Source organism: Mesocricetus auratus, unplaced genomic scaffold, assembly GCF_017639785.1.
Source record: "Mesocricetus auratus isolate SY011 unplaced genomic scaffold, BCM_Maur_2.0 Super-Scaffold_100022, whole genome shotgun sequence".
Classification (NCBI taxonomy): domain Eukaryota; kingdom Metazoa; phylum Chordata; class Mammalia; order Rodentia; family Cricetidae; genus Mesocricetus; species Mesocricetus auratus.
In genome coordinates, this window is record NW_024429203.1 from 27627461 (window position 1) to 27643178 (window position 15718).

At 45.3% G+C, this 15718-nt stretch overlaps 1 protein-coding gene across 1 annotated transcript in view; it reads right to left on the bottom strand.

Moving 5' to 3' along the window:
• The window catches only part of Htr3b (5-hydroxytryptamine receptor 3B), a 29940-nt gene extending 23478 nt beyond the window's left edge, over positions 1–6462 (bottom strand). The window contains exons 1-2 of the mRNA XM_005069492.4: positions 6417–6462; positions 940–1100 (exon numbers count right to left, since the gene is read on the bottom strand). Of these exons, the coding sequence (XP_005069549.1) occupies positions 940–1100; positions 6417–6456 (201 nt within the window). The 5' untranslated portion in view covers positions 6457–6462. The remainder of the gene's footprint in view (positions 1–939; positions 1101–6416) is intronic.
• Positions 6463–15718: the final 9256 nt, after the last annotated feature.

Sequence of the window (15718 nt, forward strand, 5' to 3'; positions counted from 1 at the left end):
ATAGGAAGAAACACAGTTTGACCCTGGAATAGGAACCTTCTCTGCCCCTGACACAAAGCCAGCCAATCCCTGAACTAGAAAACTGACCAATCCCAAGCCTGCAGTTTTGGAATTCCCCTGGGGCTGGGAATTCCCCTCACCCTATGGGGGCAGCCAATCACAAGCCTTGGAGCTTGAGAATTCCCCTCATCCCATGGCGGGGGCAGCCTATCACAAGCCAGATTGTATAAAAACCCCTTCCCCTCTCTGCTCTGAGTCTTTCCTGCTCTACTCCTAATAGCTGCTTTTGCCTCCCCTTTGGCCAGACACACAGAGGGACCCAAGTTAACTCGAAAATAAGACTCTTTGGTTTTGCATTGGCGTTGGTCTGGTGGTGGTGATTCGGGTTCCAGACTTTGGGCATAACAGTTGTTGTTTGGATACAGGCTCTCAAATGAGTCCCTCTTCCCATCCTCAGCAAGCAGTCTAAAAAAGGCCCTTTATACATTCATGATAATCTGGGCAGAGATTTTTAATTTTTCCTTTTTCAAATTTCAGACAATAAGTAGTAGATCTAGCAAGCAAGCCCCCTCTCACCAGGCAAGTGCTCAACCACTCATCTGCCATCCCAGACCTGGATGTCTACTTTAATATTCCATTATCACTTAACAATGGAAAAGATAGGTAAATCAACCATATCTCCAAAAATGCACTCATTCCAGGCTTCTGTGTAAAGCCCAGAGGACAACAAGAAGTTGGCTGTGGAGTTTTACACCTGTGGTTCCAGTGCCCAGGAAGCAAAGGCAGAAGGATAAGAAGTCCAATGACATCCTTAGTCACATATCAAGTTTGGGACCAACCTGGGCTACATGAGATTTGTCTCAATCAGTCAATTATTCAATCAGTCAACGTCAATCGATCAGAAAAAAAAAGAGCAAGAAAGGGCAGGATCATCCTTACCACATCCAATACAGCATGGACACAAAGGTCTAGGTAGACCGTGGTAGCCTCAGCCCAGTTGTAAACTGGTCTGACATCCTTGTGATACTGCTGTAAGAGCTGCCTGGTAAGACGATGCAGAGAGGAAGTTCTAGGATGAGGTGTCGTTGTGCCTACAATACCTAGAAAAGAAAGTTGTCGCTATGAAGATAAGGATAATGAGCATCATTAGGGGGCTGTAGATTGTCTGGGACATGGAGGCTTTCTGTGAGCTAGTCAGCTGACTCCAATCTGTGTAAATTCACAGCCAGCTGCTGGGCTCTCTAGCAGACACTGATCTGAAGTATGCTGACAGCCCACCATACACTGTGATGGCTAATCTTGGTTGTTGGTTTGAACTTCATCTGAGGAATTGCTTCCACCAGACTGGCTTGTAAGCATGTTCATGGTTGGTTGTCTTGACTATTAATTGATGCAGGAGGGTGTGGCCCATTGTAGGCAGTATCACCTTGGGCAGGGGGGCCTAGACAATATAAGAAAGGCAACTGATCCAGAGCCTGGGAGCAAACCAGCAAGCAGTGTCTCTCCATGGCATCTGCTTCAGTTCCTGCCATAAGTTCTTGCCTTGACTCTTCTTGGTAGTGGATTGTAACCTATAAGATGAATAATCTGCTTTTGGTCACGCTGTTTATCATAACAACAGGAAAACAAACTAGGACAAGCCATCAAAAGAGGTTGAACTGCAAAGATACATAAAGCAACTTCATCTTCAGGAATGCAAACTGTACCCGGAGTTCCATTTCATAGTGGCCATGCCAAAACAGAATTCTGTCTCTGCTCCTGTAATGTACTCTGTTGGTATGATGAAAAAAAGTCAATCACACTCTTAGCCCAAACTTAACCCCCATGTTGGTTTGTATATATGAGTGTGGGCATGTGCATGTACCCATGGGGAGGACATTGGGAATCTCAATCTATCACTCTGACTTACTCCCCTGAGATAAGATCTTTCACTGAGCATGGAACTTGGCTATCAAGCAGCAAGCCCCTGTAATGCTCATGACTTTATCCTCTACAGTGCTGAAGGTATAGGTATATACACACCAGTGCCCAGCTTTTTTCATGGATGGTGGGGATTCAAACTCAGGTCCTTGTGCTTTTGAAACAAAACACTCTTATGTACTGAGTTACCTCACCAGGCCTGTATTTTATTTTTCCTTTTTTCCTTTTGATTTTCCATGTGTAATGGCTAATCCATGGATCCCAAAGATCTGCATGGATTTCCACATAATGAAATTAATGAGAGTTCAATTCATGCTCTTTTGTTTCCATTGAAAAATCTATTTTCTCACACACCTGTCTTTGAATAAAATGTACTTGTCAGAAAATGAGATCTTTGCTTTGGGAGAATTCTCCCTGGTTTCAGGAAACAATCATTTCCTCTGATCCAGGAATCTTGATTTGTTAGAGGAGTCATGATTGGTGTCGAGGCAGGAGAAAGCAAGCAAGAGAAACAAACACCGGGGATTGGAAGTGACAGATTTGCAAGGGCTCTCTCTGAATTGCAAGGAGATATTTTGTTCACGAGCTTTGCCAACCCTTGGGGGATTTGAAGCTTCGATAACTCGTTGGACTGAAGCAAATTGCTCACTTCCTGCCATGGTGTGGGATGAGAGCTGTCTGTGGTGTCCTGCTTGTAGATTGGCCCTATTTTGATGAGCTCCGGAAGGTCTGGGGGAATCCAGTAGGAAACTGAATGAGATCGCTTCTCCCTGTGCAACAATCCTGTTTGAGCCCATTTCTTTATGAATGAAGTCATGTCACCTGCCACCGCAAGCAGCAGTTTCTATGATTTATCAAAGTCAGGTGGGTGGGGACCAAAACGGCTAATGGTGATGCAGAGTTGTCATCCCAGGCTGGTGGCAGGCAGTGGGACTTTTGCATTCACTACCATCAGAACTGCGAACTTAATAAGCATTTTAACTCCCTGACTGTTCACCTGTGGAGAAGCTTAGGGTGAGATCAGCTATTTAAGCATGCAGGACGAAGGTGGGTGGTTTGCATAGGACATCGTTGTTAAGATTTTTGTGAATTGTTATTGTCAAAACACACGGTGTGACTCTATAACATTTCTCACTGTTGTACCCTGGGGAGGGGAAATCAGGAATATCAAACCAGGCTGGTCCCGTGATCTCCCTACAAAGTTTGCCTTGGGCAGCAGCTTTTTTTAGCCTCCCTTGGGAATTCCCAATTCAAGTCTCAGTTGGAGATATCCTGAAATGAGCATGAGTCAACCCAGGAAATTGAGGTGGAATTAAATTATAATGCTGAGAGGTGTTCCCTGTACCCTTCGCTCATAAGGACTCAAATCTCTCTCTCTCTCTCTCTCTCTCTCTCTCTCTCTCTCTCTCTCTCTCTCTCTCTCTCTCTCTCTCTCTCTCTCCCTCTCCCTCTCCCTCTCCCTCTCCCTCTCCCTCTCCCTCTCCCTCTCCCTCTCCCTCTCCCTCTCCCTCTCTGCTATCTTATCTAGGAAATAGTCCATAGGTCTCCTGGGGATAGACTCATGGTTTCTAGAAGGTGTCAAAAGCCTAGGTAAAAAGAGAAAGTTTTGGAGGTTAGGACTAGAACAAAGAGAAAACCAGAAAGCGAATGGAAATAAGCTTACATGGATGCAAAGAAAACAGAGTTCTGGCATAAGCTGGGAGGAAATAATAAATTGCATTTCTACTGTGAATGCAAATTTGCCCAAGGAGAAAGATCAATTACAGGAGAGAGATTAAGGATTTAAGTGACCATTAATTAGCAGCAAATGATGCCCCCTTGAAAGCTAATGTGACATGCACACAGCACTAAATGACTCAAAGTTCAGGGCTGTTTCCATAGACACTCATGGAAACTATCTCTGTCGGGCTCAGGAGAGATTCCTGGTCAGCCCTGCCTCCTCAGATCCAGATAACCAGCTTCCTTTAAATTACTTGTATTGTTTCTGGAGAGAAGAATGTGTGGGGAGTGAGCTATGAAGCATTTGGAGGTGAAGAGATTTAAAAAGACAATAAGAATACAAAGGCAGGCATGGTGGCACATGTCTGGAATGGCAGCCCTCAGATTTTGAGATGTGGAATTACAAATTAGGCCAGCCTGAACGAAACAAAAATGACAACAACAAAAGAACATTCTTTTTTCACTTGATCTTTTTGTTTTTTTTGGGGGGGGGTGGTGGTTGGTGGTGGTGGTGGTGGTGGTGGTGGTGGTGTGTGTGTGTGTGTGTGTGTGTGTGTGTGTGTGTGTGTGTGAAGATGGCACAATTACTACAGGTTCAGGGAAGGTACAGATGGCTTCAGCCCCAGCTTACAAATTAAGGGTTAGGGCTGAAGCACAGCTGGTCTGCATCAGAGAACAGCCTCATAGGCATGACACGCTAGTGACCTGGCTGTCTAAAAATATTAGGACCAGCACTGAGTAAGCCATCGGAAGGAAAACCAATACACCCTGCACAGTGTCTATTACTAAGCAGAAACAGCCAGTGGTCTTTTTGGAGCCTGTGCTTCCAGGTTGATAATATCTTACATTTGTATTGCACATTGCACTTCGACAATCTGAATATTCATGAATATTCCAAATAAAAATCAACTTAAGGGTATGAGGGTGAGGATCACTGAACGCATGAAGGCCTGGGTCCCTCCCTCAGCATCACATAAATGGGAGAGATGGTGCATAGCTGTAATCTAGAATTTGAGAGGTGCATGCAAGAAGATCAGAGTTCAGTGTTCAGCCACACAGTAAGTTTGAAGCTAGCACGGCCTGTGTAAGGTCCTGAAAAACCGCCTAAAGAATGAATTGACTTACTTGGATCTTGAGGCTAGTGAACAGTGAGGCTGGAGGTGGACTAGCCTCATCCCTAACACACTCTTAGCACAAAGGAAAAAAAAAACACTTCTGCTACTTACAGGTCCACTCTGTATTACCTTAGTAAAATGTCAGGTTTCTATGCCACAATGCCCTCAATGTGATTTATGAGGAGGCCTCAGTCTTTAGATCCTGCTAAAACATTGCTCTTGCCCTGCTGAGAGCCCAAATCAAACATGAGTACAGAAAAGCACAGGGAAAGCTGGTTTCCCCAGTCTTTTGGATGTCAGGTTTTTATTTTATCTTAGTTTCATGTTAATAGTTATTTCCTCAAAGAAATCCATTTGGCATTAATGAAATTTCCTCTGTTTTACTCTTATAATTAAGATAGGCTTTTATCATTGAAGTTAAATGTCCAGGATATCTGTGGCTATTTTTCTTCTCTACTAAATAGAAAAATCATTTCCAGTGTTTTCTTCCTTTCTCTGTAAATTCCCAGCTCCCAAATTTCTTTATTTTCTCTCCATAACTGACGCATCCTACTTCTAGTTGTATTTTAAACTTTGAGAATTCAGACCCAGGTTCTAGGAGAGCCCTCAAAGAACCAGGGTATAAGAGAGAAGATAAAAAGAAAGTAAAGTGTTATGAATCACCAACAGAAACAGATGTTTTTTAGTGGTACTGTAGAAAAAGACACTTTAACAGATTGGTCCTAGTGGTTCTCAACCTTCCTAACGCTACGACCCTATAATACAGTTTCTCATGTTGTGGTGACCCCCCAACCATTAAAATTATTTTAGTTCCTAATTCATAGCTGTAATTTTGCTACCGTTATGAATCTTAATGTAAGTATCTGATATGCAGGATGGTCTTAGGTGACCCCTGTGAAAGGATCATTTGACCTCTCTGAAAGGGTCACAACCCATGTGTTGAGAACCACTGGATTAGAGAATGGGATTTAAGACAAAGGAATGATTCATATCCAGGTGTGGGTATGGGCCACCCATAGATTCTTGATTTATACATTAAAAAAATCAATTGCATCCTAACTAAAACAGCTCAGTTCAATATAGTTAATATTTATCATGGAAATATCATCCCATACATTAAGACACATATGATCTCTAAAATATTTTTAGAGAAATCATATACTCAAAACTTGCATGTTTTTGTACCTACTTTTAGTAATATACTAGTCACGTCTATGGTTTCTGTAGAGCTGGATTTAAACACTATGATAGCAAAATTATATGCAGGGATCTACAGATAAGATGAATCCATAGCACTCTTCCTCTGCTTTGTTAAAGGCTTATAATAAGCCAAGGTCATCTGGGATTTTCCCACCAATCATAATGTTTTGGAATGAATTTTCACCTGTGTAAAAAGCCCCAATGCTCGATGCTGTATAGCTGTGTATGAGTGTGTGTGTGTATGTGTGTGTGTGTGTATGAGTGTGTGTGTGTGTGTATGTGTGTGTTTGTGCTGGGGGGTGTCAGAGACATACAGTGGTCTCTGCAAAGCTTCACAGGACTAGAATTTAACAGATTATGAATAAAAAGGAATGAATCTGAGTTGTCCCCGGCACAGTGTGGACACCACCACACTGTGAGAGCTAAGACACAGTGCCCAGCCTAATCACTGACAGGACTTACCTACAGCAGCCACCAGGAGGCAGGACCGCAGAAGACTCATCGCACTTGCCAGTCGTTCTGGGGCTGTACCAGAGAAGAGCAGTGACTACTGGGTGAGCTGCTGCTCAGTTTTGCATCACTCAGACCTCTCCATCCTGTCCTTCTGCTTGCTCACTTGTGGTAAACGTGGTGCTGTTTTGTAAACATCCCACTGGACCAAGGCATACAAGTGCCACATGGAGGTTTGGAGATTGATGCCTTCATGAACCCCACTAGCTTCTCCATTTGGCTCTGCCCTAGGACGATGGCCAACAGTCCATCTCCCTTACAGGAGACGGCTAAGTGAATAATGCAATATAAGAGGAGCCCCTGAGGAGAGGAAATTCCACACTAATATGATTTCCTTTACAGCCTTTACCTAAGGCAATGTTCTTGCTGGCATTCAGGACCCTAATTGCATTAATAATTGAGATCCAGATAGCTGTCTTAAATCAGACTTAGGCGGTAACATCTTCAGTCTTTGGGAACAGTCGCTGGGCTCTTGAGTTACAAGCAGCTAATGGAAACCTGGTATTGTCTAATGAACATCAACTATGAACAATGCGGCAGAGAGAGTGCTTTTTGTTTCTGCTAGGCCCCTTTAATTAAGAGAAACATTGATTTTTGATAAATAGGAATGCTTTTTAAATTTTCATCGAGCACGGTCCACAAAGTAACCAAGATGCGTCTAGGCTTCTTGAAGATGGGAACTATTAATGTTTAGCATCGTTCAATAAAAGACTTTCCATGTCACTTTAAGAAATATTTTATTTATTTCGTTTGTTGGTGGGGGTTGGGTGGGCATGTGCTGCAGGGTACATGTAGAGGTCAGAGGGCAACTTTTGGGAGTTGCTTCTCTCCTTCTACCGTGGGCTCTCGGGGATCCAACTCGGATCACCAGGCTTGGTGGGAAGCACCTCTACCCAATGAGCCATCTTGCTGGCTCCCCAATAAAAGATTTGTTGCTGCTGCTGTTTGATTGACTGAATGCTTGTTCACTTTTCATGGCATCATCTCCTCCTCTTTAGCAGCGAGACCCTACGTCAAGCAAGTAAGTCATGGAGTGATAGGGCAGGAATCCTTTGATGTCTACATACCTGTGAACACAAAGTGTGCGGACACCATTTCCGCATACTCAAAGAAATAAATAAATTAACATTCTTGTCGGGGGCCGTGTAGCAGCTCACAATTATAACCCCAGAGAGGAGGAGTCAGGACCAGGAGTTCAAGTCCAGCCTTGGCTACACACCAAGTTCCTGGCCAGCCTGAGCTATATGAGACCTTGTCTCAAAAAGTAAGAAATGAAACAAAGGAAGCAAACATCCCCGCCCCACTATCAAACAGATGATGGATATCTTTGGTGTAATAACTACACACTAGCTGTCAAGGCCACCGTGGTCAACTGGTTGTGAAGGAGTTGTGTTAGTAGAGGTGGAAAAAGAGAGCTATCTCTGCCATCCGTCTGATTTTGTTGTACATGTGAAGATATTTCAGAAGAAAATGAAATTAAAATTTAACCTGCTGTGTAGGAGTGAACCCCACAAAGCTACCCGCCCAACAGGGCGGGGTCAAGGTAGAGATAAAAGGTAGTGAAAGGAAAAGGGGCCTCTTTCTTTTTTCTCCTGGAAGCCAGCCACGCTTCTAACTCCTGGTATGTGCGACTCTCTCTCTCCCTGATAAATAAATATATTGTTTTTCCCTATATAGCCTCGATTACCGCGATACCTGGTGTCAGGATTACCGCGATACTGCTGGAGGGGAAATCTATGAGGTGTGTTTTTCTTGGTATTGTGTTTGAGAAGTGCCTGTCTGTTACGGACATTGGTACACTGGGCTTCAAGAGATTAGACCACCAAGGATTGATCCCACCCCTTCCTGGCCCCTTGAGCCTGTTCTGAGAGTCTGCTCCTGCCTCTGAGGAGAATCTGAACAAGAGGGAGTACATCTGCGTTGGTAGTGCCTTTCTGCGGAAGGATTCAGAACCCTCCTTTGTGCAGAGGTTTGAATTGAGACGGGGAGCCACATGGTGTCTTGCCACACGTTCCTGTGAGCCATGACTGTCAGACCCTTCTGGGACGTTCTTCCCTCCCATTTCTCTGCATTTTCTCAAGTGCCCATCTGTTACTGCAAGGCCATTGCTAATGATGTGTAATGTAGTACATTATGACCTTCATTAGCTGATTTAACTGCAGTCTGGTGCTGCTACCTGGTACAGCTCTTGGCTGCTACAACCTGCCTCGAGTTTGTGTGTGTACTGCCTCTAGGGGAGTTTGTGGTCGCATATTAGCTCAGCTTTCTTCTTCATGTTACTCTCCTACCAGGACTTAGTTTATTCATTCAGTAGTCTTATATTGGTATCATCTCTCCCCCGAACCTTTAACTTTTTTTTTTTAAGTTTTTGAGATCAATTTTTACTACATGCTTCTGGCTGGCTTGGAACTCATTATGTAGGCCAAGCTGGCCTCCAGCTCACAGAGATCTGTTTGTCTCTGCCTCTGCCTTCTAAATGCTGAGATAAAAGGTGTGCACAGTCACACCCAGATCAATGTTTAATTTTTTAAAATAAAAACTGTCTCCTCTCATTTTCCTTAAACCCCTCCCTTCACAGTCTCATAGCTTTTTACTATCAAGGGCCTCTATGGGTTCTCTTAGAACACTTCATAGGAAGGATAAGTGTGGGTTTGAATTGCATCGAAGCCTTTCAAGCAAATTGGCATAATTAAAAAAATTAGTTATTTTTATTTTCTGTGTCTGAATGTCTTGCCTGTATGCATGTATGTATGTGTACTACAGACATGTCTAGTGCCCACAGAGGCCAGAAAAGGTGTTGTATTCCCTGGAACTAGATAGTTGTAAACCACCTTGTGGGTTTCTGGGAACTGAATCTGGGTCCACTGCAAGAGCAACAAATGCTCTTAACCACTGAGCCATCTCTCTATCCCCCTAAATCAGTATATTTATGATGTAAAGCTCAAGTAAGGAGGGGCTAGACATTCATGCTTCATATGTGTTGTTGTGTGTACGTTATATGGGGGTGTTTGTCTGTAGTGTATGTGTGCATTGTGTGTGTGCATGGTGTGTTGTGTTGTGTGTGGTGTGTACTGTGTATGGTGTATACATAATGTGTGTGTGTGTGCATATACCTCCTACCTCAGCCTCTGCTGATGCTGCAGGCTGTGCCACTGTGTTTTTCCCAGAATCTTCATTTCTGGGGAACAATATCTGGGTAAAGTAAACCAAAATGTCAAGTGAGGTTTGTGTCTACCATCCTCTAACAGCAACTCAGGCCAGGCCCACCTTAAGAGATTTTCTAGAAGTAAGTTCTTTCAGAAGCCCATCTCCATCACCCCAGAAATGCTCCTCAATTTCCGAGTAAGATGTGGCACCTCATAGATGGACCAACATCTTCTGGAAGAAGCAGGGGTAGAGGGCTTATTATGCAAACATAATAAGGAAGTGTTTATTATGCAAACGGCAACTGAGTTATGTGTCCTTTAAGACTACTAAATAGTTTTTAATTACTGCTATATCAGTAAATCCCATAAATATGCAAATGCAATTAGTTCACAAAATAGGCCTTAAATATCTTTATTCGTCTCCAACAAAGTTCTTTGAAGTTAATCGCTAACTCTCTTTGTTCAGTCCCTTGGCAGTTGTGCTAAAATTGACAGGAATTTTGACAGATGTACATATTCAAGGAGAACCAAGGTTCCTGAACACATCTGGCCAGGCTGGATGGAGGAGGAGAGCAGATCAATGCTCTAGCTAAGCTCCGTGTCCACTGAGTGCACCCCCTCCTGCAATTTATTTTGCATGCTGTTGCTTTTCCTTTGCTTTCTGAGACAGTGTCTGGCCCTGTAGGCACTGACCTCTTAGTGATCCTCCTGCTTCAGCGTCTCTGAGATTATAGACATGTGCTATTTTTCCACTTGAGAGTCATTGACTTGTTCATTTTATTTTTGACAGGACCTGGGGATGGCATTGAACTTCTGGTCCTTTTGACCCTATCTCCTGAAGTCTGAGATTACAGGTGCTTCACCACATCTGGATTTTGTTGGTGCTGGTGATTGAACTCTGATTTGTGTGTGCCAGGCAAGCACTCTACCAACTGAGTTACATCCCAGCCCCCATCCCATATGTAGTTTTCATTACCCCATGAAATAAATATCAACTGAGACAGTGCTTCAAATCTAAGCTCACACTCTACATTTGATTTCCCTCTCAACTGGAACTTGCACTTAATTATACATATTTTCTGAGCATTAATTAATAGGTAGTCATGATGGCCTATGCTAATAATCACAGTCCTTGGGATACTAATACAAGAGATTAGAATGTGTTCAATGTCAGCCTAGGCTACAATGCCTCCTAGGACATACCCACAGGTCAAACCAATACAGACAATCCCTTACTGAATTGAGTCTGTCTTCCTTGTGATTCTAGGCTGTGTCAAGTTGACGATTAAAGCTAACCATTACACTGTGGATATCGTGAAGGCGGTCTTGTTTGTCTCTGTAACTCCAGCACAGAACTAACGAATGCTCAGCAGATGGATGGAAGGATGGAAGGAAGGAAAAGTGAACAAATGAGCAGAAAGGATTTTTGGCTTAAACAAGAAAGAGCATACTTAGAGGGGTCCATGAATTTGAGACAAGACTGGGCTATGTAATGAAGTCATGGCAAATCAGAGCTACCCAGAAAGACTCTGTCTTAAAAAGGTGTGGGAGTGGAAGAGTGGTCAGTAAAGTGCTTGCCAGGTGAGGTGGTTTGAATAACCCCAATAGGCTCATCTACTTGAATGTCTAGTCAGCAGGAAGTGGCACTAGTTGAAAAGGATTAAGGGGTGTGGCCTTGCTGGAGAAAGTCCTGGGGTGGGCTTTGAGGTTTCAACAATCCATTCCAGGTCCAGTCTCTGTCTCTGTCTCTCTCCCTCTCCCTCCCTCTCTCTTTCTCTCTGTCTCTCTCCTTCCTCTCTCTCTGTCTGTCTCTCTGTCTCTCTCTCTCTCTGTGTTTAGGGAGCAGGATGTAGCTCTCAATTACTGCTGCAGTACCTGCCTGTATTCTCCCATGTTCCCCACCACAGTGAGAGAGAGAGAGAGAGAGAGAGAGAGAGAGAGAGAGAGAGAGAGAGAGAGAGAGAGAGAGAGAAAGAGAGAGAGAGAGAGGCTGTGTGTATTACATATGTGTGGATGTGAGGTAGGAGGAAAATGTCAGATGTCCTGCGTTGTCACTCTTTGTCTTATGCCCATGAAATAGTATCTGTCACTGAACCTGGAGCTGGGTTATTTTGGGGAACAGGGAAGAGGGTGTTGTGCCCAAATTCTGAACCCCAAGCCACCAAGAGACCCATTCTAATGCAAAAGCAAAGAGTCTTTTATTATTTAACTCCATAAACTAGGTTTTTTCGTCCATCCAACACAAGGACTGGTGTGAGAAGGACCCAAGAGAATCTCGAGGCTGAAAATTTATTGGGGTGTGTAAGGCGGTGTCTAGGGGTATGTAACATTCTCAGGATTGGTGCACTTCGGGCTTGGACTACCTGTCCTGTGTTGATTGGTCAACTGGTTGCTATGGCCTACAGGCCCTCCCGGGGTGGTTGCTAAGTTCTGTGTCTTGCTGTTCCTCCACTTTTACCTTAAAGAGCCTAAAGCACTGTAAAGCATTCCCAAAGCCCTCCAGCTAACTTCTGATTGGTTCCTTGCCATGTGGAGGGTGTCTGACCTCCTAGTGACTGGGAGGGGCTAAGGTCAGGCAAACACATGTTGCTGAGTCTTTTCTGCATCCTGTCATGGCTGCTAAAGCAGGGGACTAGGTGAGGGTCTGGTCCCTTCAGAGGGAGAATCAATTGGGAAAATGCCTCCATAAGATCAGGCTGTATGTAAGCCTGGGTAGGGCATTTTCTTAATTTTAATTAGTGATTGACGGGGGAGGGCCCAGTCCACTGTAGGTGGTGCCATCCCTGGGCTGGTGGTCCTGGGTTCTATATCAAAGCAGCCTGAGCACTTGGGAGAGCAGGTCTGTACCTTGCCTGGGCAGCACAATAGAGCCAACCCAGAGGTGTGGGTGAGCTAGCCCCAAAGCTGTGAGCGTGGGAAAGCTGTCCTTACTACTCATCTGTCATATGGTGGTGTGGGTGGGGGAGAGATGCCCTCCTTACTCCCTGTCTCTGGCCCCTCGACGCCCCTCAATGCCTAGGACAGACAGGGAGCTGATTCTCCCCCTTACCAGCTGCAGCACTCAGGAAAGCCAGCCTTGTTCCTTACCTGGGCAGCATAGTAGAGGTGACCCTGGTGGCAGAGGCGTGAGTGAGATAGCCCTGAGTGTGTGAGAGTGGGACAGCTGGTCACAACCCCCTTTTCTGCCATGTGGTGGTGAAGGTGAGGGAAAGATGCCCTCCACCCTTGCCCCTGCCACCTGTGGTGGGTGAGGGAGCTGACCCTCCCCCTTTCCAGCTGCAGCACTCAGAAAGTGGACGAGGCACCTCATCTGGGCAGCACAGTAGAGCTGACCCTATTGACAGAGATGCAGGTGAGCTGCTCCGAGAACATGAGCATGGAGATATGGCCCTGCCCCTTATCTGCGATACGTCGGTGCAGTGCGGGTAGGGGAGAGATCCACCTCCCAAGCCCTTTGCTGCCTATAGCCGGTGGTTGAGCTGGCCCTGAGGTCTTAAGAGTGGGAGAGCTGTCCCTGCCCCCACTAGCTGCAACACTTGGGAGAGTGGCCCCTACACCTCGAATGGGCAACACAGTAGAGCTGGCCCTGAAGGTGTGGGCATGGGAGAGCAGACCCTGAGGATATGACAGATGGGGAACTGGCCCCGCCCCTTGCTCTTCACTTTAAGGGGTGAACTGGCAAGGACAATGCTGGAGAGCTCACTGTGATGGAAGATAGGGGACAGCTGGCAGGCTGACCAACCCTGCAACTACGCAGGCCCAGAACCAAGGTTACAAGATGGCCCACCCCAATATCCACCCCACTATGATCTGCTGGCGCACATGAAGGGGGCTGGTCCTGCAGACCCAAAGCTTCAGGATCTCCATGACACAGGGCAACAACAGGATAACCAAGAAGAGTCCCAGTGGGAACCCAGCATTGACAGTGTAGCAGAAACCAGAGGCCTCAAAGCAGACCAATGACAATGGACACTTGCACATAGAGATGCATGAATGAAAGGGTTTACTTTGTAACTTGCTATGTCACATTGCAGCTTCTATGATGATATTTTTTCTTTCCTTTTATTTTATTTTGGGGTGGGTTGCAAGGGCAGAGGGTGGATATGAAGTGACAGGAAATGAATGGGATTGAGATGCATGATGCAAAAGACACAAAGAATGCATAAAAATAAATTTTTAAAAAGAGAGAGAAAGCAGGCTGAGCAGGCCATGCAGGGCAAGTCAGTAAGCAGCACCCTCCATGGCCTCTGCATCAGCTCCTGCCTCCAGGTTCCTGCCATGCTTGGGTTTCTGTCCTGACTTCCTTTGATGATGAACTGGGGTATGGAAGTGAATGCCAAATAAACAAACCCTTTCCTCTCCAAGTTGCTTTTGGTGATGGTGTTTCATCACAGCAACCGTAATCCTAAGATTGTAGTCCAGGCTGCCTTCAAACTCATGGCAATCCTCCTGCCTTAATTGTCCACATGCTAGGAGTACAGGCATGAGCTGTGACACCCAGCTTTGAGGCTGTTTTATTTACCTGTCCATTCCTTCTCCCGTGTGAGGGACTGTGCTGGACAGAAATGGAAAGATGAAAGTGTCAGGGACCTGGGGTGGAGACTGAAGGTAAGAAACTTGCAGCACTCTTCCTCAGCCACCAGAGCAGAGGCAGCCACCCTCCGGGTTCTTCCCTAGCCAGGTGGTGGTGGCACACATCTTTAATCCCAGCAGAAGCAGGAGGATCTCTGAGATCCAGATCAGCCTGATCTACAGAGCAAGTTCCAGAACAGCCAAGGCTGTTAACACAGAGAGACCCTGTCTTGAGGCAACCACTCCCTCAATCCCCCAAAAGGCCAAAAAATGGAGAAAGTAGATGGGAGGAAGGCAGTCAGGGCAGAGGAATGTGGCCTTTGTAGCCTGGTAACATGCACCTCTAATCTCAGCCTTTGGGAGACAAACACAGAAGGATCACTGAAAGTTTGAGGCTAGTTTAGTCCATAAAGCAAGTTCAAGGGTAACCCCGTACATAGAGAACATAATGCAAGACCCTATCTTGGGTGGGGCAGTGGTCAGGAAGCTTGGGATGTAGCTTAATTGGTAGAGTGATTCTCTAGCACATATAAGCCCTGGGTCCATCTATGACATTACCGAAACTGAGAACAGTAGCTCGTGCCTGGAATCCCAGCACTGGGGTGGAAGAGGAAGACGGATGGAGACCACAAGGCCACCTACAGCTACATAGAGAACTGGAGGCCAGTGCAGGCTATTTCAGACCTTGGGGTCTTTTAATTTTTTGTTTTTAATCTTTATTTATTTGTTTGCTTTGTTGTTTTCTTTTGTCCTGAGTACAGGTAACATAGTGACAGCAGGGTGGTAAGATGAGAGCCTTCCGGGGAGCCACACACACATTGGAAAATTGAGGGCAGATAATTCCAGACTCACATGAGTTGAATAGATTCACAAGTTCATGACACAGAATGCTAACGGGGCTTAAAATAGGAAACCGAAATATTGCATAAGTCTGTATAAGCTCTGTGATTATAATGCTGTCTCCAAATGGCCTGTAGCAATTATTCTAAAAGGCACAACAGCTGTATTTGTCCCCTCATTGCCATTGCTGAAATTGACACTGTCATTGCTCCAGGAGGAAGGCTTGGCACTAATGATAGGGGGGCTAACTATGGCTGGAGTGTGACAGACCTCTAGTTAGAGCCCTTAAAGACAGCAAGGAGTAAAAGAATAAAGCTCCTAGGAAGCCAGTCTCCGGCGATGGGTGTAGTCAGAGCGCCACCGTGTGGCAGCTCTTATGCTTGCTGTAACAAATTCTGTGCAGTGAGAGAACTACAACCAACCTAACTTCAAATTATTTGCTTATCTTGGCTTTTTGAAAAAACGTCTCCCTGTGCAGCTCTGTGTGAACTGGAACTTGTGGACTCCCCTGCCTCGGCCTCCCAAGTGCAACAACATAACATTCTTTTTATTTGCTTATTGAAATGAGGTCTCTTGTTGCCCAAGGTGGTCTCAGTAAAGGAGGGTGACCCTTGAGTTCCTGATCCTCCTGTGTGTACCTTCCCAGACTGGGATCAGAGGCAATCCCCACACTCAGCGTTAAACTACCCAATCTGT